This window comes from Corvus cornix, chromosome 1 (genome assembly GCF_000738735.6).
Source record: "Corvus cornix cornix isolate S_Up_H32 chromosome 1, ASM73873v5, whole genome shotgun sequence".
NCBI classification, from domain to species: Eukaryota; Metazoa; Chordata; class Aves; order Passeriformes; family Corvidae; genus Corvus; species Corvus cornix.
The window spans coordinates 94,230,396-94,248,336 of record NC_046332.1 but is presented as its reverse complement, the minus strand read 5'-3'; the positions used below and the strand labels follow the sequence as shown (position 1 = coordinate 94,248,336).

At 36.1% G+C, this 17,941-nt stretch overlaps 1 protein-coding gene across 6 annotated transcripts in view; it reads left to right on the top strand.

Moving 5' to 3' along the window:
- The window catches only part of MYO16 (myosin XVI), a 368,841-nt gene that overhangs the window by 312,218 nt on the left and 38,682 nt on the right, over positions 1 to 17,941 (top strand). For all 6 annotated transcript variants that reach the window (XM_010394347.4, XM_039550108.1, XM_039550096.1 and 3 more), the window contains exons 29-32: positions 5,746 to 5,842; positions 11,203 to 11,449; positions 13,288 to 13,595; positions 15,421 to 16,617. In XM_010394347.4, the coding sequence (XP_010392649.3) occupies positions 5,746 to 5,842; positions 11,203 to 11,449; positions 13,288 to 13,595; positions 15,421 to 16,617 (1,849 nt within the window). The remainder of the gene's footprint in view (positions 1 to 5,745; positions 5,843 to 11,202; positions 11,450 to 13,287; positions 13,596 to 15,420; positions 16,618 to 17,941) is intronic.

Here is a 17,941-nt window from a genome sequence, read left to right as displayed (position 1 = left end):
TGATCCTTACCAGTGTGGAGCTGCATTATCAAACCTGCACTCAAGAGTGTTAAAACAGAGAAATCTCAGAAGTCCATCTAGAGATTTTAAATTCTTCTAGCACTTCTAGAACTGCAGAGGGAAAACAAAGTCTGATCCACAGTTCTTACCAGTCAGAGAAAATCATATTTTATTACTGTTCTATGGGTGTTTCATTCATTAGATTTGACAGAGCTGTCTTTAAGTATTTTTTAATTTCAATGTATTAGTGTATAATATTAGCATACTATGGTCCTTTTTGGGAAAAAGTATATTTATGATTAAATAGCAGAATGTAGAAAATAAGTGGCATGTGATGAAATCAGAGGAATGAGCAGAAGTGTATGAAATCATACAGATGTAAATTTTATGTTTAGTTCAGAGAATCTTTTAAGTTATTTTTTAAACAGAACTGTTTACTTTGGCTTAAAATTAAAGTGGTCATGCTATACGAACTGCTTTGAACATGATATACCGAAGTACTGGAGTACTTTGCAAGCAATCTGATGTATAAGGGATTCTTAACTTTTTTTTTTCCCTCAAGTAGGAAAACTTTAGTGCTCATAAATTGTATGCCAGTTCATTCATTTGTTATTTAGTAATTTTAAGTGAAGTCAATTTCCCATTTGTTTTGAATATCTTACTTTAAAAGTCAATTCTCTTTTAAGCAATTAAAAAAAAATCCCAGGAAGGGTTTCAGACTAAGAGAAATTACTGAAACACAAGCATCTATTTTCCCTCATACTTTGAATTAGTAAAATTATATTTTCCCATTATATTTTTCTCTCATTTTATCACTCCATTATATATTGGAAATAATTTTCTAGTTGCAGAAACCACCAGAGATTGACTTTTGACCTCACCAGTAGTACCAAAAGACTGGCCTGGGCCAGACACTGCCCACAAGCTTTCTCAGTGGCTTTGTGCCACACTAGACAAATCCATCCATCCCTTCAACCAGAGAATAGGATGGATGGTTGCCCTTGACCTCAGAATCCTCACAAGCTTTCACTCTTTCAACACAAATCTCTATCTTTAGTTCCTATTTCTATATTTTTTCCCTCTAGAACATATTCCTCCCTCCCTACATCCACCTTTCAGGTTTTGCTTATGATTACTAGTCTTGCTAACTTTATTTTCTCTATGATATCTTTTGCATCTCAGGTCTGGATTCCATGTCTTCCTCTTCCTTTCTCCCCTCCCACCTCTCCCACCTTTTGACACTTTTACTTTTCTAGATACTTTGCTTCATATTTGGTCCCAGTCTTCATCCCTTATTTGTCTGTGATTTGTTTTGCAGTCTCCTGCCTTAGGGCTTCCTCTCTGTGCCCTTCCTCTCCCTGTCACCTGTTGCCTGCATTCCTCAGTTCATGCCAAGAGACTGTTTCATATTGTTTCTTCTGGGTCGTGAATGAGTGGTTTGGCTCAGGTTAGGAATGAGATCATAGAGCAGGCCAGGGCAGGAGATGGGGAGGAGGATATACTACCACATTTTGGTGCTGTGTCTATTTCTAGAATTTTGAAAAGTAGAATGATAGGTCTGGTAAATACTGAAATCCCATGAGATAAAAATGGGGTAGGGTTTCCTCTGCTGAGTGTTTCTTACATGCATCTTATATTTCCTGATCACTTCCTTTCCTCTCCTGTAAGGCAGTTCTTCATGTTGCCTCACAATTACGAAGAACTGTGAGTCTTGTACAGTTTGTGGTAAAGGAGTGACCATTATTCTGCCCTTTCTCAGAGACCTGAATGAGTTTTTCTCCCTAAAGTCCAGCTCCTGACAAGAACTTACATAAATGGTTGATGTCACTTGCTTGAATACCAGACTACTCACATACTTTATATTAAGGCCATAAATAAACTAGGCTAAAATGTAGGTTTATTCGGTATGTACCGCAGTGCAATGTCACTAGTTTGTGGAGACAAAGAAGGACTTTTAAAATGTATGAAGCAAAGCAGAAAGAGTAAACCTTTAAAAATAAAATTTCAGTCCTTAAAAATCAGTGCCCTGTAAATTTATTTGTAATTATAATATTTTTGTAGACATGTATGCTGCAAGAAGACACATTTTACAATAGTATTAAGGCTTTTTTCTAAATTTCATTAATGCTGTGTGAAAATGTGTGTCATTGTGTAAAATATCATTAGATTATAGTTCTCTGTCTTTTGTAGGTAGCTATTTTGAAAGTACTGCCAGAAACACACAGCACTCCCACAAATTGCCTTTTTTAAACTAAAGAACAGCTTTACAGATTCCCTTGACACCTATTAAGTATGAGCTAATACTGCCTCCATGCCACCTACACACCATCTCAGCATCCATTCCATAGTTTTGAATGTCTGTACTTCTACATCCTACACCTTTTCTGTAAAATAAAAAAAAAAAAAAAAAAAGAGAAAGAACAGCTCCCTCCCATTCTTTCTCTTTCCTTCCAGGAAAAAAAAGAGAAGGCTGTAGCAGCTTTGGTAGTCATCAATGACAATTTTACTTAGTCTTTAAAAAATGTGTCATTTTGAAAAATAACATTTTAAACCCTAATGCTTTCCTAATTAAAATAACTATGACTGTAATTCACAGATGGTTTACTTTTACAGAAGTCTGAATGACATTAAAATTTCAGACTCAGATGAGAGCACTTTGTAGTCCAGAAAAAATAGTGAATATTGAGTGTTTTAGTGGAAGAACATTTGAACCTTTTTTCCCCTAGGCAAGCAGGAAACATTTTGTGATTAAAGAAGAGACCAGAATGAAGACAGGTGGCAGCCTCAAAAACTGTTTTGATATGTGACATGTAAAATTTCAACATTTTTCAGCATTACTGCTTTCACTGAATGCCAGAACTGTATAGAGGGCAGTGAGACTATCTTGTTCTCTTGGTCAGCCTTAGAGGCTCTCAGATTTTGTTCAAAGACTAAGCAACAGAGATTTCTATCTGTACTAACATAATCAAACGTGTACAGTTTCTGCTATACATGCTTCTGTCTAGAGCTCTGCTCTCTGTAGACCAGGCATATGATGTAAAAATCTATAAATAGCTTTTATCTGAATGTAAAAATGGATTTGTATTGACATTTTTCTATTTCTTCACTTAAAAATTGTAGCAGGCTCCTACTAATATAGTTCACAGCATAAGCGATGCCACAACCACTCTGTTTATGTTGTTATGAGGGTGTAGGATGAGAGAAAAGAGCAGTAAGGCTTTGCATGTCCCCTAGAATGCTTTGTGACTCTGCAATGCCAGACACTTGTAGCTAAACCAACATAAGCTTCAGCAATTGTCTTGATTGTGATTTTGTGACTGCACACTGCACAATAAATTCCAACTCATTGTTTGGTTAAGTTACACATTTTAAATACAGCCTAAATGTGACCAACCAGTGTGTCAATAATGAGACTAATTGAGAATGGGGTTGTTAATTTTGCCATGGGCATTGTGAGTAATAAGGGCTTTTTTAAGGTTTAAATATGCAACTTTTCATCCCCTTTTCTACTATCAGAGTATCATAATATTGCTGTAGTAAGGGGAGAAGCCAGCACTCTGAGTAATAAAGGACAAAGGGCAGAAATTAGGAAAAAGTGGATGATTTGGCATAGGCCTGAGGCAGGGGAAAAAAAAGACTCCAGTGTGACATAGAGGATTTGTGGAAAGGAAAGGTGGAGTATAAAGAGAAAATGTAATCAGAGTAGAGGAATATAATTTTATTAAGTATTTGTGCTCAGGCTTTGTCTGAAAGCTGCTCAGATGAAATGGTATTTATAATAACCACATGATAATTTAATTACAGTTAACTATATGAATAATAATTCAGTTATTTTTTACAGAAGAGTTCTGTATTTAAGGTGATGTAGGCAAGAAGATGAAGATATTAGTAGCCAGAACTAGTAATAAGGCAGGTTCAATGTATGGTTTGACAAGATGGATGGGAAAAAAACTGTTGAATGAGCAAAGGGTTAAGAAAACCAGGCAAATAGAGAATTTTGAAAGCTTGGGAAGAAAAGTAAAAAATTTTGTTGGAAGTCATCAGTCAAGAAAATAAAGATGAGAGTATGTCCCTAAGAATGGTGTGTGAGTGCACAATTGAATCTCAGGGAGATTGCCTCAGATTAACCACCATGCAAGTAAAACGTCTTTTTTATCAGCTTACTTCCACACTTTTTGCTGTTATTCAAAAGGGACTATTTTATTGGGAAAAGAGATACTAATGGAAAAAAAAAATTAGAAAGCATTACAGTTCTGCCATTTGAATGCATCTTATTTTAACTAAAAAGACTAACAATTGCATCATCACCGTTAGCTCAAACTTCAGGATTACAGACTTTGTAAAACATTTGATTCAAAATAGGTGCTCTCTAGAGTAGAGAGAAGGGAAGCCAAGGGACAAAAATTTACCACAATCATTTTTTAGTTTAGTTAATGTAGTTCAGACATTAAATATATGTTCTGGCTTTCTGTCGTCCAACACTACAAGGATGTACATCTGACAGTGTTAGGATTAAAAATAATTTAGGAGGGTGTGCAAATAACCCTCCTGATACCTGTCTCCCAGATCTAAACTAAAAAACACCAGTGGAACAAGATGGTTCAGTGAGAAGAGAATGAGCTTGTAAGTTGGAAACAAACAAGAGTTGGAATGAATTTCTGCAATTTCAGCCAGACTTGTAATTAATCAGTATGCCTATTTGCCATAAAAAAATTAAGAGTTAGGTAGAAGTTAGAATCTTCACTGGGTAGCACAGTTCTCTGGCACTGATGCTTTTGTTTCTGTGAAGTTAATTCTACAAAGTTCCTGAGAAAAAAAATTGTTTTGTTGTATTTTTTTTTCTGGTTACTTGCTGGTTTTTGAGTTGCTAGGTTGTATGTGGGTTTTAAAGTTGCTAGGTTATATGTGGGTTTTTAAGTCTATTAGAAAGGAATGCTTTTGAAGACAATACAGAAAAGAATTTTAAAGGACTGTTTCAGCTTGTTCAGAAGGTATCAAAAGAAAGGTGTTTTCTTTTGGTCTAGCTAGCTGGATTTGTCTCTAAAGGAGTAAGAACATCTAATGATTGTTATTTCAGGAACTAGATTAATTAAGCCAAGATACTACACAATGCCAGAATCAATACTTAGGAGATTATTTTTCACAAATGAATCCCTCTGTCTCTGACTTTGATTCTGAAAGGAGACCCACAGCACAGCTTCAGTAAGCAAGGCGGGGAACTAGGATTCATAATTTTACTGGATATTAAGAATCATTGTCACTAATGACAGTGAGTTTCTCCCATCCTCCAACTTCAATTAAGTTCTTCCTGTTCCACAGATGGCAGCTATCTCACCATTTTCTGTTCCACGTGAGTTTGTCCTGTCACCTTTCTCCATGTGCACACCCCTCTGCTTTATAAGAGCTAAACCTTATTTTCTATTATGTTGTCTAACTCATTAGAGTAATTAGATTCAGAATGCTTTTTTTCCCAATTTGTATTTAACTTGAAGACTGTACTATTTGTTCTGGATGTTTTTGGAACTGAAGTGGAACTATCTGTCTGACAGCTTGTTCATCCTTTACAAATACATCTTACATTCAACCAAGTGATAACTCCATTTCTGTTCAAGAATTGGCATTGTATTCTTGCTAAATTGCAGATATTATTTCTACCATTTGCTGGATTGTTAACATGCTGTCTCTATTTACCTGTCATTGTTTTGGCCTTTTCTGTTGATGATTTCTCTGCTGTTTGTATTCTAGATAGGAGTCCGAAAAGTGTTTCTTAAGTACTGGCAAGCTGACCATCTTAACGATTTGTGCCTTCAACTTCAGAAGAAAATTATAACCTGCCAAAAAGGTAACAATTACAGAACAAGTATTCCTGAGCTGTTGCTTTGTACATGGAGCAGAATATTGTATAGCAAAGAGATTTTCTCCACCTTGAATAGTTTCTGTATTTTATACATTTCCCTACAGATACATACAGATTTTTTGAGATGATATTAGCTATATTAGCATTGGTGATTCTTGTACTTTCTGTCTGTCAAACATAATTTTATGACAAACTACTGAATGTAATTAAAACTTAGAGGATCTTGAATATTTTCTTTTTAAAGAATGTTCAGTGATTTTTTGAGGCATTATATCATCTTTAATTTCTTTTTGCAAGTCAAATATTGTAACAGTGATACAAAATTGAATATTTTTGAATATATTGACACTAAAAACAAGGCTAATAAGTTAGTATGTTTAGTTGTCTTTATTTTTCCCTTTTTCTTACTGCTTTCATATTTGACTGCTAGTTTTTTATGTTTAGGCATTTTTCCCCATTTTACGCCTGCATTTTTACTAAGGTCACTGACATTTTTTGGCACATTCTTAAAAGGAGGTACTATCCACTGCCTCCTGATTTCCTCTTACTTATGCTCCATTTCCTATCAGAATCTCAAATAACTGCTGCAAATGTGAATATTGCTTTGTTTGAAGAAGCTTCCTTCGCACCATTCATTATTTACCTATGTGGCTGATGTCTGCAACAATTCCCATTTTCACCTATTTAAAGGAAATTAAAAAGACAAAGTCTTATATTTTTTTTGTCAGACACATAATATTGCAGACTTAAGAAATATAAACCTCTTTCATTTTAATTATCTCTTCCTCACTGTAAGCATGTAGTGAAAAAGAGGAAACCAAGAAAAATCCTGAGGCAAGTGAAATCCAAATAATAACAGTTCAGGAATGAATGTGGAGAATGACAGGTAACAGACACCGCAGTTCAGCTGAGTTTATAACTTGGGCTTGATTTTTTAATGCAAATTACCCTGTTGTATTTTTGCATTTTGAAAAACAATAGCAGTTTATCCTCTTTCCCTTCTTATGCTGACTTATCAAAGAAAGGAAATACTTACCTTGCAGAATCCAATTTCCAAACAGAATGGTTCAACATAACCCTACTCCAAAATTTAAAACATCCTCAGATATGTCCATGTTTTGCAGAAGTAAGAGAACAGATCACCAAAGCCTGCCTGAAGAATGAAGATAATAGGTCTTCTTGGCTCCTTAAAAATATCTTTCTTGGGTTTGCTTCTATCCTTCTTAATTGGTAAAATGACTTGAAAAGTCATTTTCACCAAAAGTGTGTGTCTAAAGCTTTGGCTCATCTACATGCTTTTTATGATCTGGGAAACCTGAGAAAATCAGGAACTTAGATGAGTAAGCAGTAGTTAGACATCAGCCTCATGTCATTACCTCATGAAGGAAGCTGCCTTTTGCAAAAAGGTGCAATTGTAAACTTGTAGAAGTAGCATGCCAAATAGTTCTGGCAGATTTGGAATAGAATAGTGTACCAGTAGATTGTTCTTATGTAATCCTAAATGGTATCCATATAATTTACACGGTCATAGTGTCTTACTGAGTGTCAGTCCTGATGCACTTTTATCCCCTCACCCTTTACATCCAGAGGACTTTGGAAGCTAGATCTCTCCTAATAACCTATTGAATAATAGCCAAACTAGTCAATAATAACAATATAAGAAAGAAATAAAGCTGTTAGAAAACATGCACAGGAGGGCTATGAAAATGGTGAAGGGCTTTGAGGGGAAGCTGTACAAGAAGCAGCTGAAGTCACTTGGCCTGTTTAGTCTGGAGAAGAGGAGACTGAGGGAAGACCTCATACCAGCCCACAACCTTCTCATGGAGGGATGTGGAGGGGTAGACACTGATCTCTTCTCTCTGGTGACCTGTGACAGGACCCAAGGAATCATCATGAAACTTTGAGGTTTGTTGGGCACTGGAACAGGCTCCCCAGGGAAGTGGTCACAGCCCCAAGCCTGGCAGAGCTCAAGAAGTGTTTGGACAGCACTCTCAGGCACATAGTGTAACTCTTGGGGTGTCCTGTGCAGGACCAGGAGTGGGACTTTGATGATCCCTATGGGTCCCTTCCAGTTCAGGATATTCTGATTCTATGACTCTAATTTCTGTGTCAGGCTTTAAATGCAGCATCATATACCTAGATAAGGGCTTAGCTTTAAGGGGAAACAGGTCTTGCCCAAAATTACTATCAACTCTTTTTACTTCATTCTAACTAGTAATCCCTTCTAAATTTGGGGGAAAAAACCCAAAACAAAGCAAACCATATAAGTCCTTTCTGGTATCCTGAAATTTATCTTACACAAGCAAAGAAAGGGGTCAAACTAAAGTGAAAGCATGTGTAGAAACACTTTTACTTAAAAATGTATCTGTGAGTTTAGAGACTTTGTCATATTTTTTTTCCACAGGTATGAGAACTACATATGGTACTTTTTGACCTGAATCACTGTGAAAATTGTACCTGTAGGAAGGGCAATCATGCTGAAGTTCTTCCACCAGAGTTCATGTAGATGAGGAATTAACTTGAGTACATTGTATACACAATAGTTAATACATTTCTCACATAACCCAGATCCATGGTCTACTGGAATTTTGATTATTCTAATCCTTATCCTTGGATGAACTCTAAAGAAGTAGGTATTTTTCTGCCTTGTGGGTGCTAACCTCAATTATTTTAATTTGCATAAGTGAAAATTATTTTAGATATATATAAATGAGGAGCAAATTCACAAGGCAATCATAGTACCCAGTACCCAACAGTACTAGAAGAAACTGAGCAGTAAAGGTCTAGAAGCTGACAAATTGATTTCACAGAAGTTTTTTAGGTAATAAAATTGTTCTGTGTTGAACCAAAACCAAAATCTTTCAAATGTTCTCATAGAGAAGGAATTGTGGAGAAATGTCTATCATTTAATGAAAAACCGGAACTACTCAGTTTATGAAAATGTGTCCAAAAGAGGGATGTCTGTCTGACAACCCTTCCTAATGAAACTTTGTTGAAAGTTTCTTATTGATTTTGATGAAAGTGCATAATTCAGAGTAGCTGTACAGTCTCTAAATGTTACAACTAGATCTACTGGATCTCATTTTATTGGAACATTCTAGTAGGTTACTCCAAGCTGCTCATTCATGCTTGCTAACAATCCTACCAGAGAACTGATCTCTGAATTTCTTTATTTTAACCAACCTTGGTTGTGTTACCAATCTTTTTTTTTTTTTTTTTTTGTGAAGTTAAAAGCACACACATACACACAGACTCTTGTAAAAATATTACTTTAAAATACAGATTTTTTTTCCAAAGTCACCCAAGATTTGATGCTTAACTGGTTTTGGTCTGCAGAAGATAGGTTTAAAGAGAATATTTTAGGCAAAATTGTTTTTTTATTATTAAGCTCTTCCAGAATTTTTATTTTTGTGACCAGTGAAATCTGATAATATTCTATGCATGTGTTCATTCTTTTTGCAACATTAACCCTTGGATTTAGACTCAATAACATCTTTACTATGAATACTCTCATAAAATTGTCAGCAATAACTGTACTATTAATTTCCTTTTCAAGTGAATTAGGTAAGTGCATTAATGTTTCAGGGTTTAAAGACGTCAGAATGTATGGAATGTAATTTAAGGCATTGATTGGTTGTGTTTATAAAAGTATAAACCATCAAAACTGTCTATCATAAATTATTATTGGAAAGGATTTCAAAGTATCTAAACTTGACGGTTTTCAAACCCAGTAAATTTTGGATAGAAGCAGTATTACTATGTTAACATTAGTCTTTCTGATATCTTGTCAGGTGGACACTGAGCATCTCTAAAAAAGAAATTTTTAGTGTCTAAACAAGGCACTAGAAAATGATAGAAATTGCCTTACATTACCCTATGCTTTAGCTGTTTATTTTATTCAGTAACATTTTATATTCATAGAAGACTCATTGAATCTTTCTCTCTTGACATTTTTCCTTTAGATTATTTCAGCTTGCCTCTTCATCATTTAATGGTTTGCAGTGATCCTAAATCTGAAACTTAATTATGTTGTTCTAAACACCTAAAGCATTTTAACTTTTTTATCTTGCAATCAACATTTTCAGTATCTTCTCCCAAACTCAAACAAACATCTTACACAGGCTGTCTGCTGACTTCACTTATGAAAAACTTTCAATTGACCAGAATGAGAGTAACCATAAGAAGCAATGATGAAGTTTGACCTTGTTTTGATACATGTAAACTGATGAAAACCTGCTGAAACCCAACAATATTTCAGGCAACATATAAATAATTCTAAACCAGGTTCTTCCCTGTGAGATACACAGCAGAGGTTCTAGATCTGGAAAGAAACATGATCTTGTGGAATTTAAAAAAGAACAAAAAACATCCACACAAATACAGTACATTCCATTAGCATATTTCTTCCTTTTAAGCCAAAACGTAGGTTCAGAGACTATTGACACCACCTGTTGCAGGCACAGGGATTAAAATGGTGCCCAATTTATCATGGCTACAGAGGTCCCTGTGCCTTGTGTTTCTGATCAACCATACTTTGGAAAATCCGGGGTACTGGGTGGTTTTTGGGTAGGATTTGTTGTAATGAAACATGCATAGGAAAGAGATACAGAAAGCTATTATAGGAGATGCACTAAAATCTTTCCCCAGCATAAAGGTGACAAAGAGTGTGAAGAAAAAGTCTGATAGATACATGAAGCTGATGTAATGTAGATGAAAACTTTTAACTGAAAAAGACATGATGTGACAGATACATTTGAGAAATTTGCATTAAATTTGCATTAAATTAATCAAATTGTTTTAGATGAAAGGAAATGAGCAGTGAAAGTTCTTTAAGTCAAACAAAAAAAAATCTGGTGTTGTTTTTGTTTTGGATGGGGTATTAGGTACATTGAAACAATACAAACATTTTGTAAAGCTGACCAACAGCAATCATTTAATTCCTACTGCATCCAAAGCAATTAATTTATCCAGGCTTTTATTTTGAAACAAACTATCTTTTGACTGTTGCAGTGTAAATGTATGCTCTCACAATCTTTAGTATACATCTATGTTTCAGTTGTAATGTAATAAAAATAACGTTCAGTGAAAGTAAACATTTTGAGTTCTGATAGTGGGAATTTACAAAATTACTGTCACTACTTTGTTTTAAGCACTAGCAGCAGAAAAGGGAAAGATTTGCATTTTACTGTGTTATTTTTATGCCATCAGATTTCCTTCCTAATTTGTACAAGATATTGACTGAACTTGGCATGCTCATGTTTACAGCAGAACACACAGTGATATTAAGTTAATTCCCCAATTAGTTGTCTTTCATTGGTCCATATTTTCTCCTTCTGCTATGGCAGTTGTAAGAGGATTTCTAGCTCGCCAGCGCTTGCTACAGAAGATGAGCATCAAACAGCAAGAGGTCACCTCAATCAAAAGCTTCTTGCAGAATGCTGAGGATATGGGATTGAAAACATATGATGCCTTGGTTATTCAAAATGCTTCTGACATTGCTCGGGAAAATGACCGGCTCCGCAACGAGATGAATGGTGTTTACCACAGAGAAAAGGGAGAGGCTAGAAACAGGCCAGAGGAAGGCCACAAAAGGTAAGATGTGAAGCACCTGCTGTGAAGAATTAATGAATCTCTGCAGGTTTCGTGAATTCCTTCTCTTCTTAGAAAACCATAGAAATGACTGAGGGATTGAAAGAGAATTCTCAAGTATATGCTCATCCCAAATCAATATTAGGTCATATTTTTTCCCTGCATATCAGGTAATTAAGTCTAGAAACTTAAGGAAACTACCATATCCTATTCAGGGGACACTGAGTTTAGAGGAACTTATTCAAGTGTCTGAAACACTTATTTTTTACAGAAATACTTTTAATTCTATGATAAATAGGTTATAGTTTAACTTTCATCAGCCCAAACAAGCAAAAGAAAAATTCCTCTAACTTCAAATACCAACACTGAAAAATTGCCAAGGTAATGAAAAACAGCTAAGAAAGTGTTGAAATACAGTAAGTCCAGACTAAGAAATCCTGATTTCTCACTGAACCAAGTAGATTGATTGTGAGGAGGATGCCTTTATTTAAAAATTGGCTTCTTTTTCTTTTTTTTAAACTCATATCCGAGTTTTCAGGAATACCTATTTTACAAATCCAGTAAATGCTGGAGAGCAATTCTGTAGAAACTGAGTCCATGATCTCTTCTCTCTTAGACAGCTGAATGGGCAGAGTTAGCATTTGCAGTTAATCGGTGTGTGTCAATAGAAAGAATGTGTCTATAACTTGCTGGACATATAAATGTTTATTTTTCCATAGGAACTTAATTTTCATCCAGAACAACCCCCTTTGCTATCATTGCTTTTGTCAGTGACTTTTATTAAAGTGAAAATGGCAGTGCATCTGCTTAATTAGTTTCAAATATCCCAGTGATTACATATTGGAGGAAATGCCTTTGTAGGAAAGACTGTAATTAAACATTACAGTGAAAACAAACTATCCACTGAGCACCATCTTTCATCTTTTGCTATTTCATTTACTACATGGGCAGCTGGCTATATCCTGTACATGAATTTCAGCTCTGCTGGTGATTTGCCATGCAGAAATACAATTTAATAAGACAAATGCTTGGGGATTTGTTTGTAAAATGGCAGCATAGACATCTTCTATCTAATGCATTACTACTGTAAGTTAAAAGGGTCTCAATCTTTTGATTCTTGGAGGAATAAAATGTTAGAAGAATTTTTGCTAACAATCAATTTGTTGGAAGCAGCTGAAAGGTTATTTCTCAATATATATTCAAATAGCAAAAAAAAAGAAAAAATAGAAAAACTAAATTGTAATTGAAACAACTAAACATAACATCATTATAATAAAAGTTACCATTAAAAGTAATAACTAATAATTAAGTTTAAACTGGAAGATATATAGATATCTGGGTGGAATCGCTCAAGGAGCCAATGTAGCTGGTTAAAAAGGTGATCTAATATTTTAAAGATTTGCATTATCTAAATAGAATTTATAGTTGTCTTTTTAGAAAATAACGATAAAGGCTCAGTATTTGCTGCCTCAGTAACTTTCTATTAAAATGGATTTCCCAGAAATTATCATTCAGATTGAAAACCCAGCTTTTGATTGTGTGTAGCAATCAAAGTGTGAACAATTCATTCAGTGCATGTCTGATCAACAATATGAGACTGCTTAAGCAAGGCTGCATTTGTGTGAAAATGGGCCAGTGTCCTGATTTATCATGGAACAGGAAATGGAAGAAAGATAGCAGCTTGATCTGGATTTGTTTGTCAGAAGATTACTGCACACATCCCCTCAACACAGCAGGGGAGTTGTGAGATTGTTTACCAAAAAGCTGTTGTTACGTTTGCATGAACAGGTTCATTGTTACTGCTTGAATAATGCATCTGGGCCTCTTTTCTGTGTTTTCAGAGCTGAAGACAAGGGTGGGAAGGTCTCTGAGGACAGCTTTGCCGGCTGTCGAACGTCTAAGCACTTTCACTCCAGCTCCGTCCCTGTCCCCATGGCAGTGGACGGCTTGGTACATTCTGCGGCAGGGTCATCCATCAGATCCCCCTCCCTGCACTCTGTTTTCAGCATGGACGATAGCAATAGCCTGCCATCACCAAGGAAACAGCCTCCTCCCAAACCAAAGAGGGACCCCAACACACGACTGAGTGCCTCATACGAGGCTGTTAGTGCTTGCTTGTCGGCAGCTTCTAAGGAAACCACTAATGAAGGTTAGGCATAAAGGCAGAGACAGTCACAAATGTTACTCAGAGTTATTGATTTATTCTTTTCACTTTGATCCTTTTAAACACAGTCAAATGCCTTTGAGAGGTCCTGCTTCCTTGAAATAGTTCAGTGGCAGTAAATAAAAATAGCCAATTTGTCATTTGTTCCCAAATCAGCAAATAATACTCATGTGTTCTAATTGCCTAGTTTGTCAACAACCAAAACCTATTTGCAGAACTCCCTCTAGAAACAAATAATCTGTCAATATGAGCTATTCTACTTCACTGACCATTTTATTTCACCTTTTAAACTGTTAGAATATCTTGCATCAGTAAAACAGAATGCTCGAATCTTGAATTTCACAGACTTAAACATTAAACTTTTTCCTACTTTTTCTTTATGCTCACATGAATAACTTATGCATTTAGTGTTTGGCTTTTTGTTTGGGTTTTTTTTTGCCATAATTTGGTTACAGTGATTTTTGTTTAGAAGGAAAGTCCTGAAAGTGTCTCAAAGCATCTCAGTACATTATGGTGCACATAGCATGGTTTTGAGTCCACTTGTTCTATTCTCCTTTACCCTTGAAATGAGTGGGTAGAAGATGAAGGAAAGGATTCCATTCTGCTTTCTTTGATAAGCCTGGTGTGTCATGTTTTGTGTAAAGGATCCTCAAGGTTTATCAAGGAAGATCCTTCAGGTTGGGTTTAAACCTTTGGGTATAACCTTTCCCTAGTCCTGCATACAATGGATAGAAATCTTCGTAGCTCCCTCTCTCAAAATAATTACTGTTCTCATGTCCAGTTCATTGGGTGAAAGTCCATTTTTCTTAACGTCTTCCTTGCTCATTCAAGCTCTATGTATGGAGACATGAACTATGCCCAACATAGTTTTAAACTGGTATGGTTTAAGGAGGTCTGTAGTCGTTTCATCATTCTGTGTCCAAGTCTGCAAGAGATTATCAGTTTAACCAAGGAGTTCTAACAGAGGTGTTTTGAAAGAACAACAGTTTATATATGTATATGTGGTCTTAACAATAATACTTACATGTACTCGCAAAACAATTTTGCAGTTCTCATATGTATGAAACAATAGGGCAAGTTTCTCTCATTTTCCAAGAATTATGTCAGTTTCCTGAGTCTTTGTCCAAAACCAGCTTTGATTTATAACATCTAATTTTGATCTTAAAAGACCAATCATCCGGGTATCTAGTCTCTTCACTCCATACATGCCTGGAGGCTATGAAGAGACATCTAGTTTAGTTAAATGTATACTCACTTGGGGATTTGCCCTTAGGCTATGGGATTCCCTAAAGTTATAAATTATTTCCACACCTGCAGTACAAAAGAAGAGGGGGGCATAATATCATCCTATAATTAGAGTTTTGTAGAGATTACATAAAAGAGGGGTATTTCAGTTAGTGGCAATCACATATGTCTCAAAGTAGCACCGTGCTGACTCCCAGTTAAAAGCCTGCCCCTCTCCCTTGGAGCAAAAGGAGAAACAAATACATATTTCCATGTGTTACAGACCTTGCAGTGCACATTTGGATTCAAAATATACCTCCTCAGGTGTGAGTTCTCATCTTTTAGTGGCAGCAGAGATTACCAAAGTACATTATATGCCCAGGTAGCAAAGGCCTGTGGTTTGGTAGCTGAAAATTCTGCATTTTATTCTTAGAATTATTTATGCTTTTGCTTGGATTCCTGTGTTTGTGACTGCTTCTCATTGTAGAACTAAATGGGTAGCATTTGAGGGCTTAACGTACTAGACCAGTGTAAGAAAAAACTGACTTTAACTTGTTAATAACACAGACCTTTTTCACTTTCCTAGTACTGACCCGTCCAAGGCCACACAGTGATGACTATAGTACCATGAAAAAAATACCTCCCAGAAAACCAAAACGAAGTCCGAATACAAAACTTAGTGGCTCTTATGAAGAAATACCTGGCCAAAAGCCTGGGGATGTAAAAAAAGCAAGCACAGTAGTTAAACCAGGTGTCTATGACACTGTGACAGTACAGAGAGCAGTTTCTACTGATGGACCACAACATGGCATGTTGAGTCTCTTTATGTCACAAGAAGAGGAGGAAAATGAGCCTGTCTATATTGAAATGGTAGGGAATGCTGTGAAAAGCAGTTCTGCTGAAGTGGAGAGTCCAGAACAAGGAGAGTCTGTATATGAAGAAATGAAGTATTTTCTACCAGAAGAAGGAAGCAATGGTAATGGAATAATTCCAGTAGTGACTGGATCTCCTCCTCTGTTGTTTGAAAGCAAAAAAAATATTAACATTGAAGATGGAACATTGGATGGAAACAGTCAAGCAGCTTTAATCTATAAAGACTCATGTGACATTCCAGCCCCTTTCCCTAACTTGCTCCCCCACAGACCACCACTTCTTGTATTCCCTCCAACCCCTGTCACATGTTCACCTGCTTCTGATGAATCACCTTTAACACCACTAGAGGTCAAAAAGCTTCCTGTTTTGGAAACCAACCTAAAATACCCTGTGCAGTCAGAAGGCTCAAGTCCATTATCACCCCAGTACTCCAAAGGCCAGAAAGGGGAGAATGAAAGACCAGTATCTCCAGGCTTGATTGTGTTCAGTGTTTCCACCAAAGTGACTCCCCCTTCCACACCACCTCCTCCTCTGCCACCGCCCCCTCCTCCTGTACCACCTCTTGTTTCCTACCGGGCTTCCACACATTTTGCATCTCCTCCAGAGACTTGTGCTAGTTTTCTGATTAATGCTGGGAAAACAGGTACAAATTCAGATCTATCAAAAGTACCTCAGAGACCCAATCCTGCTCAGCTTGGATGCTCATCTTCTCCATTCTCCAAACTGCCTTACTCTCCAAAGGTGGCAAGAGCAGATCACAGGAAATTGAACTCAAATTCATCATTTCCATACAGCCCTACAAACTCAAGGTCATTGACCAGTCCCCTTGATGAGTTAACTAGCTTGTTCAACTCAGGAAGGAGTGTGCTACGAAAATCTGCAGCAGGACGTAAGATCAGGGAGCCAGAAGGTAAGACAGTTCTCTGTGCTTCTCTGTGTATTGTGTATATTTTCTGCATCAAAACTTTCTTACCTTGGAAACTGATAGAGTGGGCAAAAATACAGAATGAAAACCTTGATTGGTTTGGGTTTTTTTAAATAACGTCTGTTGTAGTTGTTGTAGTCATAAGAAACACATGTAGTAGGTACATTGCATATAAAAATTGTAGGTCTTCATGTTTTGTCTGAGGTATCAACTTTTCTTTTACCAAAATGTTTGTATGACACAAGTTTAAATGTTCTTTTAACATTCCAGCTGTCTCAGTAAAATAAACACAGATGTTACACTGTGTGAAAAATAAGTTTATGTTATCAACCTATAAAAATACTTTGAATTAAATATATGGCTAGGTGGCTGGTAGATGTACTTTAATTTGAAAACTGTCTTTTAAAATGTCATCATTTCATTTCCATGGAATTCTATATTTGGTGATACAGTATTTAGCAGTCTCTTAAGTAAAGCTTGGAAGGAGAGTCATGCAGTGAACAACATTTAAAAAGTTAAAGTAAATCCTGGTTTTGCATCTCAATAACAACACTGACTCCAGTGTTGTTATTACTTTCCTGATTAAAAAAAAAATTCTCCTATTGAAAATATTCAGTACACTTTATATAGAAATTTCTGCCCATGGTAGCATCTCCTAAACACAAAATTTTGTGAATTTAAAATTTAGAGTGAGAAAATCTCTAGACTGCTTTCTCTGCTTCTTCATTTCTATTTGTCCAAACAGCTTGTCTTAATCAAGAGCTGTGTGCAGCATATTTGAAATAGGCAATACAGAAATGTAGAATTACTTAAGTTTGAAAAGAATGTTAAGATCACTGAGTCCCACTGAAAAACTAACACTTTCCATGATTTCAGCTGTATCATAGTTTTCCAGCTGCACAGTGTCTTCCAGCTCCTCCTGTTTGTTGCCCATGCTGCATGCATTGGTGTAGATGTACTTCCATTGGTTTATTGATGTGCCACCTTTTTGGGAAGAAGCCCAAGTCATACTTTTGCAATACAAAACAAAACAGTAGAGAACGGGATGGATTCTCTTATATGCATAGTCCATTTTCTTAAATATATACTGCTCCATTGATTTTAGTATCATATCCTAATTTACACAGCTATACTATAACCAAAGCTGGTGTTCGTTCTTGCTCTGTGTACCTGTATGTCTGTCTGCCACCCCACCTCTCTTTTCCTAAGAACTATGGCAGCCTTCAGCCAAAATTGCTCTCAACCAAGTACAGGAAAGAGCTAAAGGTCTCAAAATTAACTGAGTTTCTACAGGTTTTGTGAAAGTTAG